The sequence below is a fragment of the Astatotilapia calliptera genome, chromosome 20 (assembly GCF_900246225.1).
Source record: "Astatotilapia calliptera chromosome 20, fAstCal1.2, whole genome shotgun sequence".
In the NCBI taxonomy this organism is placed as follows: domain Eukaryota; kingdom Metazoa; phylum Chordata; class Actinopteri; order Cichliformes; family Cichlidae; genus Astatotilapia; species Astatotilapia calliptera.
Window position 1 is genome coordinate 2,232,827 of NC_039321.1, and position 19,490 is coordinate 2,252,316.

The 19,490-nt window shown below is 43.6% G+C and overlaps 1 protein-coding gene across 2 annotated transcripts; it reads left to right on the forward strand.

The window, feature by feature from the left end:
- Positions 1 to 70: 70 nt before the first annotated feature.
- On the forward strand, positions 71 to 18,247 carry LOC113013686 (deoxyribonuclease-1-like). 2 transcript variants are annotated; one of them, XM_026154788.1, is made up of 11 exons: positions 71 to 143; positions 221 to 365; positions 7,257 to 7,417; positions 7,559 to 7,647; positions 8,486 to 8,497; positions 10,823 to 10,909; positions 14,569 to 14,666; positions 14,794 to 14,906; positions 15,571 to 15,728; positions 15,951 to 16,047; positions 17,369 to 18,244. In XM_026154788.1, exons 3-11 carry the CDS (start codon positions 7,265 to 7,267, stop codon positions 17,498 to 17,500), a joined length of 939 nt encoding a protein of 312 aa, XP_026010573.1. In that variant the 5' UTR covers positions 71 to 143; positions 221 to 365; positions 7,257 to 7,264; the 3' UTR covers positions 17,501 to 18,244. The 2 variants fall into 2 exon arrangements, with proteins under 2 accessions (XP_026010573.1, XP_026010574.1); XM_026154789.1 differs by lacking the exons at positions 71 to 143; positions 8,486 to 8,497 and having other exon boundaries at positions 183 to 365; positions 17,369 to 18,247.
- The last annotated feature ends 1,243 nt before the right edge of the window (positions 18,248 to 19,490 follow it).

The following is a 19,490-nucleotide window of genomic DNA, read 5'->3' on the forward strand; positions in this document are numbered from 1 at the left end:
ATATGAAATAATTCTTATGACGATGATACTTTTTTGCACTGCGCTGTGGGAGCGTTATGTGGCTGCAGTAAGGAAATCAGATTTCACCAGACTACGTCATGCTCATCTGTGGCTCACACCTGCTCTGGGGCTGCAGCTGATAGGTAAGTTGGTTGATCATGTGACATAAAATGGGTGTCACAGATGTCATGATGTAAAAAACGTCCCGTCTTTACCACAGACCCTGAATGCTGCATTTGTAGACGTGAACAACCTGAAACAACCTGGACGGCGATACCTGCGCCAGGCTGAGACAGCGTCCACACCCAGCAGGATACGCTCAGAGACTTAGCAGCAGACGGTCGTAATTTGACTCACCTGAACAGGTACGAAAAACAACAACTGATCCAGCAGCCGTTACTGGGACGAGACCAGTACCGGTTACTGGGTCTGCTCAGTGTGTGAGTGCTTAAAACTGAAGTGGCCGTGGGTGTGTAGGCTGTGTGAACGGACTCTGTCAATGTTTAAGTGTTTTCGTGCCTTTGTGAGGATGGTAGTAGTTTTTAACATCTTTTAAATTTCCCAACTTAAATTCGGATGTTTTCAGAGTCACGTCAAAGGAATCTATGTTGGTATTTCAGTGCGTGGCCGTGACAAAAGGTGGAGAGAAAATAAGAAAGAAAAACCACATAAAGCAGGTGAAGCAGCAGGAATGTAAAACAGAGCCAGTCACAGTAGGATGTAGAAAGACGCTGTGCAGTTCCTCAGGAGGTATTCAAATTATGCAGCAACACTTTAAACAGAATCTTTACTCCAGATTAAATATTTAAAACTGAGATATTTTCACGCACGCTGTGTAAACAGGAGCATAAATACCAGCTCCTGTTCACCGAGTCTCTGTTTGGCCAGAATTCTGCCTCTTTGGTGTTCTAACAGGAAAATTAAGGGATTGTCTCTGAGGAAATCTGTCTGTCTGACTCTTCACCAGTTGGTCTTAGAACTGAAGAAGCTTCTTAAAGGAAACTTAAAGAAGTCCAGACACTTTTCTTTCCAAGATCCTTGGATTATTTCCATGAAAATATTCCAAATTCAAGGGTGCTGAGTTGGAAACGTGATTGGACTCACACTTATTAATGGTCCAGCTGAGCTGAAAGACTTTATTCAGGATACATATGTGGTGTTTATTTAAAACTTGCTGAAAGTGAAAGTTTTGCAGATGAGCTTCAGCACTGGTTCGTATCCATGGACGTTTGAGAAAACCAGGTGTGTAAAATGCAAAATGATTTCTGCATTTTTCTGCCTGCCTCCTCATTTTGAAGTCGGCCGTGTCTTTGTTCCCTTCTTGATTCATATTTTCAACCATTTTTATTCTTTTGTCCGCCTTTGAGGTCAGTTTGTGCCAAACTGGCATTCAGTCTATTTATCATTAACAGACCTGTTTGAGAACTTATTTTGGTTTCATTGTGTCTCTTTCTGGATGAAAGAAGCTTTAAAGTCATGCGATTTGTGCTTTTCGACCAGTGTTAAGCATTAACTTGTTAATAATTGGTGAATTTGACCTCACCAGCTGAAACATTCAGAGCCGAGTCACCGGCTAACCTGGAAACTGCTGCTGAGTTCACATGTATGCTGCTTCACGCCTGAACAAAGTGAGAAACCAGCAATGGTACAGTGAGGTTGGTGTGTCTTGAACTCTCTAACTGGGACTGTTAACGGAGCCTTAAAAACAGGAACGATTTATGAATTTCCATTTTAGAGTCATGATGAATCTGGATGTGTATAAATATGTGGAACAAACTATGAAGACAAGGAATCTTATGTGTTTCTCTCTGATGCCAGTGAATGGTAATGAGTAGAGTTCATGTTCTGGTGACAGGACTCTCTGTGGCGGCAGTGATGATGGCAGGAGGAAGTCGAATTGCACAACTATCTGTCGAGGTGGAGAGGAGGTCGGGGTGGATAAATGGGCTGACTAGAAATTGAATGTTAACGGTGGCATCTGTTGGTTTTCTATTGCTGCTTGTAATCTTTTATAACCTTAACTGAACATTTCATAGTGTTTAATCCAACTCACGAGTATTTTTATGCTTAAATCTAACAAGTGAGTAAAAAATTAAACCCATTGGAGTTGAAATGTTAGCCAGCACCTCCTGCACGCCTTGCCCTTCCTAACACAGACATTGAAAGTCTCTGAAATGCACCGTTATTTACTGGCAACCCATAAAACTCCAGTGGTGCATATCAGGGAGGGGCAGGTAGCTGCCATTGAAGCTAGCTCTTAGCATTGATCTTCTAAGATTAGATGCTTCAAACACATCAGATGTCGGACCTTGTGTCCTTGAATTCAAAACCCCCTTAAATGCAGGTGTGTCCTACCAGAGCGCAGCACTCACACAGATCCTTTCTTAAAACTCATAAACAGAAAGAACAATAAAGCAGGCCACACAACACATGAACTATGCTGCCGTTTACCCAACGGTTTATTCCAAGGAGTTTGGAGCCGTTCACAGAATTTAAAGTCAGTTCTGGATATTTTACTGATTCGGTCAGAGCAGAGAGAGACGTGGCGCTCAGAGTCCTGACATCAAAGCTGTGGGACAGAAAGACGACAACCGTAAATAACAAAGATGGCCACGTGAGACTTTTTCCTGGTAACCACACAAGTTAAATTAAATGTAGGCGATACTTTAAAATAACAACTGAAATAAGGCTTTTCAAAACACCTGCTGAGCGGCGACACTTGTTTCTAGAACTTTTGTGGCAGTGACTACAAAGTAAGCCCCTCCTCCTTTCCCTGCAAAGTGCTGTTAACCCTGCAGGACTTCCTGGTTAAATAACATCAAAATCAACTTTGTGCTGTCACTCATTGTGAGGCTCTTCTGCATTTCAAATGGCACACCTTGCTCCAGGGCTCCTCGTCTAACACTTTCTCAGGCCGAATGAGTCTTTCAACCAAGTGTCAGAAACGGTGAAGCGAGTGTTTTAATTCTATGTTCAGTCTGAAAGCTAAGGCTGATTAGTTTACGCAGTTTTAAATCAAACTGTGTTTGTACTCGAAAGCAGCTCGATGACTGTGTAGCCAGAAGCTTAATTCCACAAAGTTCCCCTGGTTGTGAAAGGTGGTTGGGGTGGTGGCTGCAATATGATACTGTTTGTTTTGCCAACACAGGATTTTAAGGCCTTATGTCCTCTGATACAAAAACATCCTCGTCCACAGCCTGAAAAATAACCCAAGTCTGAATTGAACCTTCAAAGTGCTCAACTTGGCAAAGCAACTTGTAAACTGTTGCTCGCCTTGTGCTGTAATCTCGTATCGTGCAGGTTACAGTGAGGGTTGTTGTCGTCAGTCAGGTCGGTTGGTGTGTAGAAATCTGGTGTACTGAGGGAGTCACTCGACCGGTCGCACCGCATTTACGCCTGGGAGGGGCGGAGTGAAGACATCTGAAGAGTCACAGCTGGGCTGACTGACTGTTAACTAACCCGACCACAGCGAGTAACCACTTCACTTTAATTCCTGCAGGTTCCTCATTTTATTATTAGCAGCAGGCAGCCACTCGGCATATACATCTCTACTCATTCGCTCTGTTTGTGCCTCCTATAAGGTCATGTTATAGTGAGAAGTCATGGACAGAGTGTGTTTGTGTATTTAATATTGATATGGGTTCAACTTTAAAAAGGCTGCATTTAAAAACAGTTTAATCAAATGTTTCAGGTCCAGGAAAATGAAAGTACGACCTACGACTCAGGCTCTCGCGTCACTGTGAAGGAATTTTGACCTGCTCGTCTTTACAGCCTTGCTCCAGTTCACTGACGTTTCTGAGCAGTGATTTATGCACAGCTGTATTGCACAGCTTGGCTTGGTTTTTCCATGATGACCGAACTCCTGCGCTTTGGTCTTGTCTGTTCCAAAGGTCTTGTTGTTTGTTCAGATTTGCATTTGCTTTGCAGACCTTTGAACGTTTAACATGTTAAACGTCTGACCTTGGACTGAATCCTGGAAGACTGTGACACTGTTAACATACAGCTGACACTCAAACTGCCAGACCTTCTGTTTGTATGGAGACGCTCACATTTACACCTACGGCTGATTTAGAGTAATCTTGTGACTGTAAATGTTAACTGATGACCTGGATAGTTCTGCTGTCAGCGTATGAAAAAGTAGCATCAGAGGGCGATGAAAATCGTATTGCACAAGAATGCGCTGTATCACAAAGAGCTGCAGTAGCTCGGCACACTCTCGAGGAACAGCAGTATTAAACACGGCAGCAGTTTTTTTTTCTTTATGGCTCAAACAAAAAACAGAATTTTCATGATCAAAACTATTGAAATGGAGTGAAAATGTGCAACAATAAAATAATTTAAAGTGTGTCAGCAAACAAACAGCTTTTCTGCACACAGGCCTGAGCATGCTGTCACTCGTCCATCAGACCAGTCAGACCAGTCAGCTCTGCTGGCAGACGACTCCTCCACACTCACACTGTCTCATGTTTCTCCGTCACACTCATGAGTTATGAAAGGATGTTTACAGGCCAAGATTAAGCTGGTGTTTAAAATCAAGCGGCACACTTCCTGCTCTCATTCTCAGCTGTACAAACTTGCTTTTGTGTCTCCTCCCCTGAAGACTGTTGAACATTTCCCCTTTTCCTCTGCAGTCATGAGGCTGATGTGGAGTTTCTCTCTGTCCCAGCAGCCTCACTCTCTCGTCCTCTTTCTCCATGTAGTTGCTCCTGTGAGCTGACGCTGGTGTGTCAGTTAAGCATCACTGACTCACCTTGCTGTTTCACCTGTGTAGTCATTAAATCTGGGAACACGTTTGCTTTGCAGCAGGGCCTCGCTCGTCGCCATTAGGACGATGCAGATGAGGATCAGACTAAATAACAGAAGCACCTGTCTGTGTGATGTATGGTTATAATGAAGATGCCTTCACAGCTTGGCTCACTGCCCTTGAGTGCCCCAGAACAGTCACATGTCATAAACAAGTTTTACTACCAAAAAGATTCTCAAACATTTAAAAAAGACAATATTTACTCCACCAGCTACTTCTGCTGCATTTTTTTTACATCAGAATTTTTGAAATATTAAAAATGAGGAAAAAACTAAAGGTTTAAAAAAGTGTACAAAGAGTAGTATTTTCATCCAAGATGTAGTGAGGTAGAAGTAATACTATATGAATGTTTAAAGTAAAACTGCATTAGTTGTTCAGGAGTGTACACTCCCAACAATCTGGGAGCAACCTCTTGATGAGACAGTGAAGGCTGCCCTCAGGACCTCCTCCCACATCTGGATCAGGGCAGTGACCTCAGTGACCTCGTGGACTGTTTGTGGCACCCAGAGGTTCTTGGTTGGTTTCAGATCTGGGGAATATGAGGCAGTGGAGGAACCCAGAGTGCACTGCATTAGCAGAAGGGTAATGATGTCATTCCCGCATCTAAAAGCAGTCGGGATCTGTCTGCTCTTCCAAGAATATGCAGGATAAGGACGTGCCTCCTCAGGCCTCCACTGACGCTGGATGATGCATAAAACTTTCCTCAACGCCTCCAGACTCTCATGTCTTCCACATGTGTCAGACCTGCCAGTCCTGTTGATGTGTGGTGAATGCCATTAAAGCTGGGCTATAAGCCACTTTGTAGTGAAAAAATTGGGCCGCGAGGTGAAAAAGGTTAAGAACCCCTGATATAGACGATTTGAAAGTGCACAAAAAATGCAGCGCCAAAAAGTTGGTTCTGTTCATCTGGACGTAGCGCTTTCATTGGGAGAAACGTTTCGTCACTCATCCAGTGACTTCTTCAGTCTCAGATGACTGCAGGCTTCCAACCTTATAAACAGTACATTTGAACAATGACTGAAATCAGCCCACTGAAGGAACAATGGGCTGTGAGGTCAGTTCCTTGATCATTAATATGCAAATAACCATGACCGTTGATCAACAACCACTGATCAATGGCCATGAGTACCATTCACAGAGAGTCGGGGAATGGCTGCAGACACAGCACTGTAAGGTGAAAGATGTACCCTTAGGCCCGCTCCTCGACTCAGAAATGCAGTCAGCTGAGACTGAAGAAGTCACTTGGATGAGTAACAAAACATTTCTCCCAGTGAAAACGTTACATCGAGTTAACCAGAATCAACCTTTGGGACCTCTTCAATTCAGTTTCTGACAGGTTGAAGTGATTTTCCTGGCCATGCTTCTTTTCCCTCCTCTCACATAGGAGCAGATATTGGTCCTGCTGCTGACCTTTTGTGTGTCTGTCTTCTCTAACGGTCATGTCATGGACTGTGCTGGGAGGCGCACGGGCCTTCTTGCGATGCAATGAATGGACATGCCATCCTTGAGACGCTGGTGCAGGTAACATCTGATGGTCACTAACAAAACACAAAACTAGAGAGGAAGGAAGAGGAGAGTCATCTGTGAACGCCGCCTGCTAACACATTCGCTTTTGGGACGTTCTCTTGTTGTTGCCTCTCCAGTGCACCTCATGCGTCCAGACTGGACAGACTGATATTCCTCAAGTTTACCTGACTGTGTCGTACTGTGATGGTCAGCTGCTCCCTGAAGTTTTCTGAGCAGTTTTTGTTTCCATTATGAGCTGATATCTGTAACAATGTGACAGAAATTTGGCTCAGTGTAGAAAGTAACTGTAGAACAAGGATCAGCCTGCTGTGTGTCCTGTAATCTCTGTGTTGACTGAATCTGTATTTATCACTGGTCCCTGTTTCATTTAGGATTGTGCTTTCTCATATTTGCATTCAGGTTAAAAATGTAGTCATTTCATATATAGGTTATCAATTTGTGTAACATTTACACTAATAATGTGAGCCAGAGGCTGCGAACAGGAAACGATGATGCGTCGAGTTTGACAGAACTTGTGTAAGAATATCGATAGAAATGGAGACTGTGGGCAGTGTGGTTGTGCCGTGAGTGGCGTTGCTGCTGCACAGTCTTTGTGTGATGGTTGTAAATTGCTTCTGTGTTTCTGCATGTGCAGACAGGAAGTGTGGTTATTAATCTGTAGTGACACCACAGTTACTGTCAGGCCTTGCTCTGTCGTCTTGGCTTTTTGGGGTGATTCATGGCTGCACGCAGGTCGGACCTGCAGGATGGTTGATTGTCATTGGAATCTTTTATTCTCACTATTATATCAAATTTCCAAACTCAAGGCATTGTGAAGACATTCCACAAGTTGGTTTCTTTAGCTTATTCCACGTCAGTGAGAGCTGTGCGTTTTGGACACTGTGCTTTGCATCAGTGACATCGTGCGTCTTTTATTCCTTCACAGATCCAACCATGAGGTGGCGCTCTTCTGGTCTTTCCCTCTTCCTTTTGCTCTCCATTTTTGTCTTGAAGTCAGCAACTGAACTCAGGATCTGTGCCTACAACGTGCAGAAATTCGACTCTGCGAAAGCATCAGACGAGAGACTGATGCACTATCTCAAACTGGTAACACACACTTTATTATGCATTTTATATTATATTTTTTCCTGCTGCCGTTATGAATGAATTATTGGCAGAATTGGATCTGGTGCTGTATTTATGACTCGACCTATGACCTTTTTTCTGTGTGCCCATGTGTCTGTCCAGGTCCTGACTCGTTGTGATATCAGCCTTCTACAGCACGTGGTGGATCCAGACGGTCGAGCCATTGAAAAGTTGTTGTCTGTGCTCAACAGGTAAACATTCACTGGAAACTCTGGCTACAGTTTAAACTATCAGCATGAAAATCTTGTCAGCTGAGTTTCAGCCCTTAAAGAGGACTTATTCTACTCATTGCTCATTGGTTGCTAATCGTAAAGAGAAAGTTTGACCATTAGGTAGGTGGGACTTCTGTGGTCTCGGACAGAGACAGTGTGTGCTTGAAATAATCATATGATGATGTCATTATTCACTATTATTGATTATTTGTAGTTCTCCTGGATGTCCCATTCTGCGCTCACTCACCTGACCTGGCAACTTTGTTCTCTCTTCTCAAATAAAACCAGCCATATAATAGTGCAGGGCTCCATAAGATTACCTTGCCTCACATCACTTACATAATTTAGGGTATTTGATTTTTGTAGACCCACTCCCAGAACATTTTGATTACACTTCATATATTTGACAGGAAAAAGTATAAGCAGGAAAAGCATTTTCCAAAATCTTCAGCATGAAGCGAGACTGTGTGAGAGCAAAAGGGAAGTCTGACCCTTTCTAATACAGCAGCTGTGAGCTCTATGAAAACACAGCACGATGGCACTAACAGGTGTCAGCATGATTCAGTTGGCTGTGGCTTACTCATGTTTTATGTTTGTACTCTGTGTGTACTGACAAAGCTACAGTTCACTACCAGTCAGTGTTTTATGATAACGATGCAAAGAGATTGCTGTATTGCTAAAGAGTACGTGGGCATGTTGACATACAAGACCGTAAACTGCTCGATCTTTTAATATACTCAACTAGTATTCTAACACTGCTTAACCACAATATGTGCATAATGATGGTCATTATGTGTCTGCTGTCTGCCTTCAACAGGGGATCTGACAGGTACACTGGATTTAATGAGCATGTGAAGTATCATCTAATCATATTCATTAATCCTAATAATTGAAATCTACACCCTTTACTAACCAAAATGCCTGAAATGGTAACACTTTACTTTGGAAAGTCACTATTAGAGAAAATCGGGATGGAAATGTGTCATACAGGTTTATCAGTCCAGTATTTGTTAAAGGGAAAAGCATGAACTGAATGATTCTGATTTAACTCTGAACAACTTGAAAGCCTCCTAGTCAGTAGCAGGGCCTTAAAAAGAGGTTCAAGGGCCACTAGTGACCCTTGAACCTCTTCATGAGCTGAGCTGTTTCTGTCATTTTCATGTCTGCTTATAGAGCGACACGTTAGAAGTTAGTGAGGGCGGTCTCTGCTCATGCACTTACCGTGGGAAAAACCTGGAAACTATTCTAAAGGTCATCAAACCTCATCTTTATTGACACGCATGGAGATGTCAAAACTTGTTGTTATGGTTACGGGGAGGTGGTAAAATGCAGTCTTTATGGGGAAAAGAATAGAAACACAGAAACTAATATCAATCTAAATGCCAACTCAAGTAACGTTCACTACAACCCTGATTATTATTATTATTATTATTATTATTATTATTTATTATTGTTAAATTTGGTAAAAATGTAGCTCCTTTTTAGTCTGAGTGAGGACTCAAAACGCTTGCCTCATTCACACACATTCACACACATTCACACAAGCACTTTCTTCTATGCTTTTCCCATGTAAGTGCTTTCTATCTAACATGAACACATTTCTACTCACAATGGTGAAGTAGCATGGAGACCTGAGCAGCCAAGGATCAAAGCTGTAGTAAATGCAGATGAGCACACATGTGAAAGCACATAACGAAATGTAAATATGTGATGTGTTTATGGACTGCTGACTGTTTAAATTGCAAAAATATTTATCAACTAAGTGGTTACTGTGAAAGGTACTTTTGACTTAACAAAATAAAGTGTTACCCATCAGTGCAGTGTGTCCAAGCTTTGGGTGGGCGCTGTACAAAAAAAACATGCTGTGGGTTCAAGTTGAAGAATAAACATTTTCATGTTTGTTTGTTTTGTAAATTGTACTTTTATTTAGCTAGATGTAAATATCCCAAACTACAAATTTCACGTGCTGAAATATGTCTCATATTTCTGACAGCGTGACTGAAATACTTTCTGTACATGTATAAAGCTTAGTAGGCCGGGTGCTAAGCCCTGGGGAGCTCCACTTCTGGGACTATCACGCTGGACTGTTTTAATGTGCTTTTCTAGTATTAAGACTTCATCTCAAGAAATCTTACTGTCATATTTAACCAAAGTCCCATAATAAAAGTCCATGCAACATTTTCATAAGACTACAGTAGATTAAAGTGCCAAGTTTCAGTATTAATTTTAGTAGCATTACAACAGAAATAGTTTGAAAAGCTTCTAATGTAAGTGGACATGAAATAGTTGCTAAGCGACATTAGGAGTCACAATGTAACGAGAAAAATGGCTACATGAGTTAAAAAAAAAAAAAAAAAAAAACACAGAATGAAACTACAGCGGTCTCATAAAACAGAAACATTCGATTAAAATGATGGAAAGAGAAGGCGAGGGGAAATGCTCAAAAGCAGCTAAACAGAGCTAAAATAAAATAAAAATAAAAAATACTCCAAATAGAAGTACCTGGATACTATGTTTAGGTGTAGTAAAAATCATGGGACTGGGCTACATTAGCTTTAGTCATGTTAGCATATTATTTAGCATTTCAGGCACAAAAAGCATTAATGTGTTTCTAAAACATGATAATGAGGTTACATGCAGATTTACATACATGCATGTATGACTTCCCACCACGAACACACATGCACAATCTTGGGTTGTGTGTGTGTGTGTGTGTGTGTTGGGGGGGTTTTGGGTTGTTGTTTTTTTTTTTTGTTTTTTTTTGAAAGTGTAAATAAAAAGACCATTTAAAAAAGGACATTTCAGTGACTAGGGCACTGGTTACCTAAAAAAATGCAATTTGTTTAAATTGTAGGAATGTTGGTATAAATTTGCTTGAACAATGTGAAGAGAGGTGCACGAGGGAGCGTTCATCGAGGCGTGAACTCCAGAGCAGATCACTGGGATAAATCTGACTTTAGCTTCCTTGTTTCTCTGAAAGAACAATGAGGACTGCTCTGTAATGCTCACCTGATGGCTTCATAAGCCCCAGCGGTCCTTGTGCTCCTCTGTTCACATTGATGTTTTGGCGGGCTCGTGTATTGCGTACTGTGTGACGTGCAGCTCCTTTCTCTGCTGCGTTTTTCCACATTCTTGTCTCCTTCTCTGCGTTGAGGTATGAAGAGTACGACTACGAGGCAGTGGCCAGTGAGAGTTTGGGAAACTCTCCTGACGACAAGCAGAAGTATGTTTTCATCTACAGGTAAGACATGGCTGTGGTCAGTGGCGGTCCTAGCCTGTTTGGCGCCCCGGGCGAACACTCCCTCTGGCCTGTATTGCCTGCATCTTTTGCTCGTTTCTCTTCGCTTCTTTTCTATTATTTCTAAACTGAGCACCTGATGGCTTTCAACTTTTTCTTGTCCATCTTCCATTGGTTTTAATTTTGCCCTCCAGTATGAACACAAATCCACCAACTCGAGGATCACCACAACATGATCTAACACACCTACACCTTAGTTCACAGATTCACTTTGTCTAAGGTTTATTTCTGGGATTTCACACAACCCAGGATTCAGATTATGAATACATAATGGGCTTGGATTCACATCATTATGAATGAAATGTGCTCTATTTGGAAGCAGCCCCTCCCCTTTCGACGGGTTGTGTGTGAGACTTTAAATCATCAAACTATAAAATATAAATTTTAAATTGTTATTGACCCTTTACCCCTGGTCCTAAAGTGTAGATTTATTTTCTTATTCTTCTTATATTTATTGTTTGTTTACTTGCACTGCTGTAACTGGAGCCTCGTCGTCTCGTCTCTCTATATACTGGACTGTATGGTAAATGGCCTGTATTTGTATAGCGCTTTACACATCCAGTCATTCACCCATTCACACTGGTGATGGCAGTTACATTGTAGCCACAGCCACCCTGGGGCGCACTGACAGAGGCGAGGCTGCCGGACACTGGCGCCACCGGGCCCTCTGACCACCACCAGTAGGCAATGGGTGAAGTGTCTTGCCCAATGAGTACAAGCAATTTTTCTTTTTTGTTTTTCCTTTCCGAACACCCTGTTCGAACATAAGAGTGTCCATAAGTTCACGTGGCACCAGGACGCTCTAGGCCGTAGGTCGATGATCGATTTTGTAATCGTATCAGCAGACCTGCGACCATATGTTCTGGACACTCGGGTAAAGAGAGGGGCTGAGCTGTCAACTGATCACCACCTGGTGGTGAGTTGGATCAGGTGGCGGGGGAGGACGCTGGACAGACCTGGTGCACCTAAACGCGTAGTGAGGGTGTGCTGGGAACGTCTAGCAGAGGCCCCAGTCCGCGAGATCTTCAACGCACACCTCCGGCAGAGCTTCAACAGCATTCCGAGGGAGACTGGGGACATTGAGTCCGAATGGACCATGTTCAGCGTCTCCACTGCCGAAGCTGCTGCATTGAGCTGCGGCCGCAAGGTGGTTGGTGCCTGCCGTGGTGGTAATCCCCGAACCAAATGGTGGACACCAGAGGTGAAGGGAGCCACCAGGCTGAAGAAGGAGTCCTATCGGGCTTGGTTAGCCTGTGGGACTCCGGAGGCAGCCGACAGCTATCGACAGGCCAAGCGGAATGCGGCTCGGGCAGTGGCTGAAGCAAAAACTCGGGTGTGGGAGGAGTTCGGAGAGGCCATGGAAAAAGACTTTCGGACTGCCTCAAAGAGATTCTGGCAAACCGTCAGACGTCTCAGGAGGGGAAAGCGGTGCTCTACCTGCACTGTGTATAGTGCTGGCGGAGCGCTGCTGACGTCGACTGAGAAAATTGTCAGGCGGTGGAAGGAATACTTCGAGGACCTCCTTAATCCCACTGACACGTCTTCCGAGGAGGAAGCAGAGTCTGGGGATGAGGGGAATGACCCGCCAATTTCCGGGGGCGAGGTCACTGAGGCAGTTAAACAACTCCTTGGTGGCAGAGCCCCTGGTGTTGATGAGGTCCGCCCCGAGTTCCTGAAGGCTCTGGACGTTGTAGGGCTGTCCTGGTTGACACGCCTCTGCAATGTTGCGTGGAGATCAGGGGCAGTACCTGTGGACTGGCAGACCGGGGTGGTGGTCCCCATCTTTAAGAAAGGGGACCGGAGGGTGTGTTCCAACTACAGGGGGATCACACTCCTCAGCCTCCCTGGGAAAGTCTATGCCAGGGTGCTGGAAAGGAGAGTTCGTCCGTTAGTCGAACCTCGGATACAGGAGGAACAATGCGGTTTTCGTCCTGGTCGCGGAACACTGGACCAGCTCTTTATCCTCTCCAGGATACTTGAGGGTGCATGGGAGTTTGCCCAACCAGTCTACATGTGTTTTGTGGACTTGGAGAAGGCATTCGACCGTGTCCCTCGGGGTGTCCTGTGGGAGGTGTTGCGGGAATATGGGGTGTCTGGCCCATTGCTACGGGCCATTCGATCCCTATACAACCGTTGCAAGAGCTTGGTTTGCATTGCCGGCAATAAGTCGGACTCGTTCCCGGTGGGTGATGGGCTTCGCCAGGGCTGCCCTTTGTCTCCGGTTCTGTTCATAATTTTTATGGACAGGATTTCTAGGCGCAGCCAAGTGGCAGAGGGCTTTCGCTTTGGTGGCCTCAGAATCTCATCTCTGATTTTTGCAGATGATGTGGTTCTGTTGGCTTCATCGGGTGAGGGCCTCCAGCTCGCACTGGAACGGTTCGCAGCCGAGTGTGAAGCAGCGGGAATGAGGATCAGCACCTCCAAATCTGAGGCCATGGTTCTCAGCCGGAAAAGGGTGGAGTGCCCACTCCGGGTCGGGGATGAGTTCCTGCCCCAAGTGGAGGAGTTCAAGTATCTCGGGGTCTTGTTCGCGAGTGATGGGAGAAGGGAGCCGGAGATCGACAGACGGATTGGGGCTGCAGCTGCAGTAATGCGGACGCTGCACCGGTCCGTCGTGGTGAAGAGGGAGCTGAGTGTAAAAGCGAAGCTCTCAATTTACCGGTCGATCTACGTCCCTACCCTCACCTATGGCCACGAGCTGTGGGTAGTGACCGAAAGAACGAGATCGCGGATACAAGCGGCAGAAATGAGCTTCCTCTGAAGGGTGGCTGGCCTCTCCCTCAGAGATGGGGTGAGAAGTTCGGCCATCCGGGAGGGGCTCAGAGTAGAGCAGCTGCTGCTCCACATCGAAAGGAGCCAGCTGAGGTGGTTCGGGCATCTGACAAGGAAGCCCCCTGGGCGCCTCCTGGGTGAGGTGTTCCAGGCATGTCCCACCGGGAGGAGGCCCCGGGGCAGACCCAGGACACGCTGGAGAGATTATATCTCTCGGCTGGCCTGGGAACGCCTTGGTGTTCCCCTGAATAAGCTGGAGGAGGTGGCTGGGGAGAGGGAGGTCTGGGCCTCTTTGCTTAGGCTGCTGCCCCCGCGACCCGGCCCCGGACAAAGCGGATGAAGATGGATGGATGGATGGATGGTTTTTCCTTTTTTTTTTTTTTGCCGATGCCCGTGATGCCGCCCCCACCACGATCCCGCCCCGGGCAACCACCCGTGTCGCCCGTATCAAAAACCGCTACCGGCTGTGGTCCAGGACTGGAAAAAGACCTCTCTGTGTTGGCTTCATCCTGCTGCTCTGGTGTTTGTTGCTTGTAGGCTACAAGATTGTTTGCAGTACGTGAACACCAACTGTGATTCGGCGATCTCTTGCTGATTTGAACTGTAAAGTGTAGACGAGCGTCTGTGCTTCACAGCTACTGTTAAAGTACATTAATCAAATGCAACATTTAAAATTGTCCAGCTTTGGATAAAGCGTGACCTCGCCGTCACTTTCACCCTGCCACTTAATCGTCATGAAGGAGGGGCTGAACAAAAATTAGATTAACCAGGGGTCACATGCTGCTCGTACCAATGATTAAACAGCATTTAATCTTTTCTTCTCCAAACAGGATGCAGACGGTGAACGTGACGGGTCAATACCAGTACAGGAGCCAGCAGTCGTTTGTCAGAGAGCCTTTTGTGGTTCGCTTCCAAAGCAAGAATGCATGTTAGTGCATAAGAAAACATTTTGAATGCTTTTCTTCTTAGTTTCAGATTTAAACTAAAACGGTGCCCTTCATTCTTCTCTTTTTTCTTTCTCTTCTTGTTTTTCCTTTTCTCTTTCCACCCGGCAGCGATCGGGGAGTTTATCTTGGTCCCTCTCCACAGTGAGCCCAGCAAGGCCGTCCAGGAGATCAACAAGCTTTACGACGTCTTTGTGGAAGTCAGCAAGAAATGGAACAACACGGTGCGAAAACTCATCTAATAACAGGCTTATCAGAACAGATGTGACAGAGAACTTTTTTCTGATTTTCACATAATCCGTGTTTGTAAAGGTCTGCTTTAAAATGGAAAATGACTTTATTCACATAGAGCCTTTCAAGGAATCCAAGGTCACTTTATACACAAAAGTCAAAAACCACTGACTTTGAAACCATAGCCTGACTCTGCACTCAGGATTTTGAAGCCTCGGTATCAGCACTTTACCATCTGCAGTGTTGTTGGATAATTTATTTGCAGGCAAAAGTGTCCGTATTTAGACAGAAGATGTCAGGTTTATCAGCAAGCTTTAACTTGGAAATATAAAAATAAATAGAAGCACTGACTTCATCAAGATGCAGATATTTATAGAGACTAAAAGCATTTATGCATGTCTTTTAAATGTAAACATTTTTACCCCTGGGCTGTAAATGGTGTATTGTCATCACCCCACCGGGCAGGACGAACACGCGAGTTTGTGAATGTGATAACTTGAGAACAAGGCGATGTAGGAGTTTCAGATTGAAACCACAGGTGCATCTGCTTGGAGGCTGAGGGGCAGCACTGGCCTTCACAGCAGGATTTAAAAAACTGGTGAAGTTTTACTGTGGGATTCTTTGGAGGCTGACTCACTCGCTTTGTTGTGTGTGTAGAATGTGATGTTCCTGGGAGATTTCCATGCCAGCTGTGCGTATGTGAAACGAAGTGACAGGAAAAACATACGGCTGTTCATGAAGTCGGAGTTCTCCTGGCTGATCAGAAACCGAGAGGACACCACTGTCACCGACGCGACCAGCTGTGCATACGACAGGTGTGTGCTGACAAAACTGTGGATTAACATATAACAGCTGGTGAATGTAGAGAGTTACCTGCTGGATGTCAGCTACAGTTAATCTTATTGTTATTAATCTAACTTTAAAGGTTCATGTGTGGATGAGGAGTTTTATGTTCTTGCATTTAATTTTAATGGTTTGTGTGTGTTTGAACAGAAAATAATGTGTGCGTGTGTGTGTGTGTGTGTGTGTGCGCGCAGGATTGTTGTGCATGGAGAACCCTTCCTGAGGGCAATCAAGCCATTCTCTGCAAAAGTCTTTGATCTCGGAGCGGAGTTCAAAATGTCCAGGAGCGAGGTAACTGATCACATGACACCACATATATACTGGTCACATTTAATAGGTCTAATAAAACACAATCACAGCCTTCCTGAAGCATTTGGAAGCGTCAGAGTTTGTTACAGTCTTTATAGTTATAGTTCCTGCCCAGCAGGACAAACGCTGCTGTCTGTCTTCAGTGTGGGTTATGATCATCTGCTGATTATGCTGACATTTGGCTGCTTGTAGTCTTCTTGACATTTTTTTTTTTTGGTACGGCATTCTCTCTGAAAGCATGAAATTGATATTTAAGAATCCTCTGCAGCGCCCTCTAGTGTGCAGACATAGACAGTTTGTTTACTCATTAACGGTCTGTAAAAGTCTTATCATATCAAACATATAAAATTTAACTCTGAATCATTTGGATTTGCAATAATTTGGTACACATCTGAAAAGGAAGTTTGATAAATTAGAACATCTTAGTGGGTTCAATTTATCTACATGTTTATTTTAAAGTTATGAGTAATTTGTATTTTAGGATGATGGCACATCAGTAGTTTCTTGAGCTGTAATGAGAGTACGTGCGAAGCCTGAGCCCTCAAACAGATACACTGCATGATAAAGGAGTCTGATGTTTTTCCTGTTTTTAGCTGACAAGAGTGTGCTGTAACACATCTGCTTCAAGGTTTCATGTCTTGTGCATTCAGATCATTCTCTGTAAACAGATGTTTGTGTGGGAAAATTCCACTACGTCAGCTTTGAGTACTCGGAGCAGAAAAGCCTATTTAAGAACCGGTCTATTTACCATTCTGAAATATTCAGACCAGTCCGTCTGGCACCAACAACCACAGCAGGTTTCAACGTCACTTAAAGCCCCTTCCTTGCTCATCCTGATGCTCTGTTTGAGCTGCTGCCGTGTGACTGATCACATCTGTGTTAACGAGCAGCTCAACACTTTGCTAGGTATACCTAATAAAGTGGCCACTCATTATGTAGAAATTATATTATTTGATCCGTAAGATTAATTGATACATGTGGAATAATGAATGTGTATACTACTTTAATATTGTAAGCACTGATCTGTTGCTGGGTAGCTTTATCTATAATAATACAGCATCTGAAAAAACGGTATTTAAATCCAAAATATAGAAAGCTGCACAACATAGTTTTGGATTTCTTCCTCCTTTTTTAAAAAATAAATGTCATTTTTAAGTGATCGGCTTTTATCCTCATTCTCAGGCCGGGTTTGCCAGGACACCTTAAATATCTGTCACCTTTTCCTGTGTGTCCTGTTAAAACAGCCGATGTAAATACTGTTTGATGATGTCTGACTCTGACTTCCATTGCTTCTGTCTGCCAGGTGGTGCAGCTGAGCGACCATTACCCAGTGGAAGTGGTATTAAAGAGCTCCGCCCTCTTGCTTCAGGCCACGCCCCTCCTGAGCCTAATAAGTGCCTCTGTGATCCTCTGGTCCTTCCTCTCTGCCCTGTGATCATCCCAGGCTCTGAATGCTTTATATACTCGTTTGTCTTTTTTTTATTCCAAAACCAGTTCACCTTCTAGCTGTGCCAGGATCACTCGGCGCTGTCCGTTCTTTTAACACGGGTTTATTTTATAGTCCCAGCTCTACTGCTCTTAGACCAAAGTGAAGTGACTGAGCAGCGAGGCAGCTCCAGGAACAGAATGTGTAAAATTTTAAAACAAAAATTCAAATATGAGACTTTCAGGGTTTTTGGTGCTGATTTTAAAATATTTTAAATTAAGGTTTTTGCATGAAGACAAAAGTGCATCCAACAGTCTTGTTTGTTATGAGGTGAAAATGTAATCTGATTTTAATTTTTAGGAGTTCTTTGTTTTCTTCTTCCTTCCATCTTTTTCTTGATGTGTCCCCCTCGGGTCTGTACAGAAACTGATGTAAATATTTAGAATTCCTCTGAAAATGTTAAGATTTTCATTGCTTGAGTTTTATAAAATTCAGTAAAGGTTTTTTTTAATAGTAAAATAAAATTTAAAAAACATTCTTAAGATGTTGTTATTTTGGGACGAGCTGCCTGCATTGATACAGGTTCACCTGAAAACACCACAGGGATGGATCGATTACTAAATGAGTTAAAGGGTTTCAAAAAAATCATCGGTCTGTCATTTTTCCTCAGCAGACAGGTGTTGAACGTTCTCCTGTTTTTACCTTGAAGCGACTGTTGTTGTGAATTGGAATTAAAACTGAGCAGAACGCGTCTTATCCTGCATTTCTTCTTACTGCAGTAAGAAAACACTTCATCCACCACAAAGTTTTTAAGGATGTATTTCAAATTGATTTGCTGATCCTATCACCTTTGATTATTTGTATATCAGTGAAAGAACATTAGTATGTCAGTCTGAAATTCACTTAATCACAAAACTAATCTGTTGATTGGGATTATGGAGACATTTTATTTTTATAACACTCCTTAATCTCATGAGCATCAATGAGATTAGTGAGTGTCGTGGCATAATACCTTTCCAGCACACTTCACTTTTTCCTGACTGCAGCCTGCATAGATCAGTGCTTTGGGCTCGGGGGATCGATCCAAACACTGATAGTATCAATATCAGTGTTGATATCAGCATTGGATCAATGATAGTGTTAAAATCAAATCACTTTTGTCACATCACCTGTGCAGGTACACTGGTACAGTACATGTGAGTGAAATTGTTGTGTGCGAGCTTCACAAGCAACAGAGGTGTGCAAAATACAATAACATAAGAACAAGCAAAATATAGGAATGGCTAAATCTGAGAATTATATGAATAAATATATGTACGATATAAGAGTGTATGCACATTACTGAATGTGTATACTAAATATGTATATCTACGTGTGTGTGTGTGTGTGTGTGTGTGTGTATACATATTTTACAAATTAGAGTTTAAAATAAAATATATAAAATATACAGAGGCTGGTAGTTGGATATTGATATTATTACAGGATCAATGCTGGACTTTGCTTCTCTGCTGTAAGTTCAATACTTTGCTCTCGGTCATCAGAAAGGAAGCATGTAAACACCTCTCATGCTGTCACACTTTGCTCCGCCCCTTCTCAACCACTGAGCCAGCCCTGCTTGATGTTGGCCCACTGAGTCACGTGACTGTGGAACTACTGAACAGCACAGGAGGAAAGAGGTGGCGGAGCAAAGTGTTCCTGCAGCAGAGGAGCGGTGTTTGCACAGACCTGTCTCCTCTCTGATACGGGAGCGACTTAGTGGACTTAGGTGATCGATCCCAGCGTTGTTAAGGTTACCGCTGATATTTGAATCGATCCACCCACTGATCATTTCCTTGCCACGACTCTTTGTGAATGAGGGAACAGTAAAAATAAGCATCTGGTGCTTGTGCGTGTCGTCATTCTGCAAGCACAACACACTTCATGCATCACAAACTTTCATTATTACTGTAAAAAAAAATCCCATTGCTCGCGCTTTTTAAAAACTTTTTTGGGGGGTTGT

Bases quoted from the DNA above. Each gene is read 5' to 3' on its own strand.
- LOC113013686 (XM_026154788.1), top strand. From the start codon at position 7,265: ATGAGGTGGCGCTCTTCTGGTCTTTCCCTCTTCCTTTTGCTCTCCATT. The intron at 14,907-15,570 runs GTGCGAAAACTC...TTGTGTGTGTAG, and splicing joins GCAAGAAATGGAACAACACG to AATGTGATGTTCCTGGGAGA. The intron at 16,048-17,368 runs GTAACTGATCAC...TCTGTCTGCCAG, and splicing joins TCAAAATGTCCAGGAGCGAG to GTGGTGCAGCTGAGCGACCA.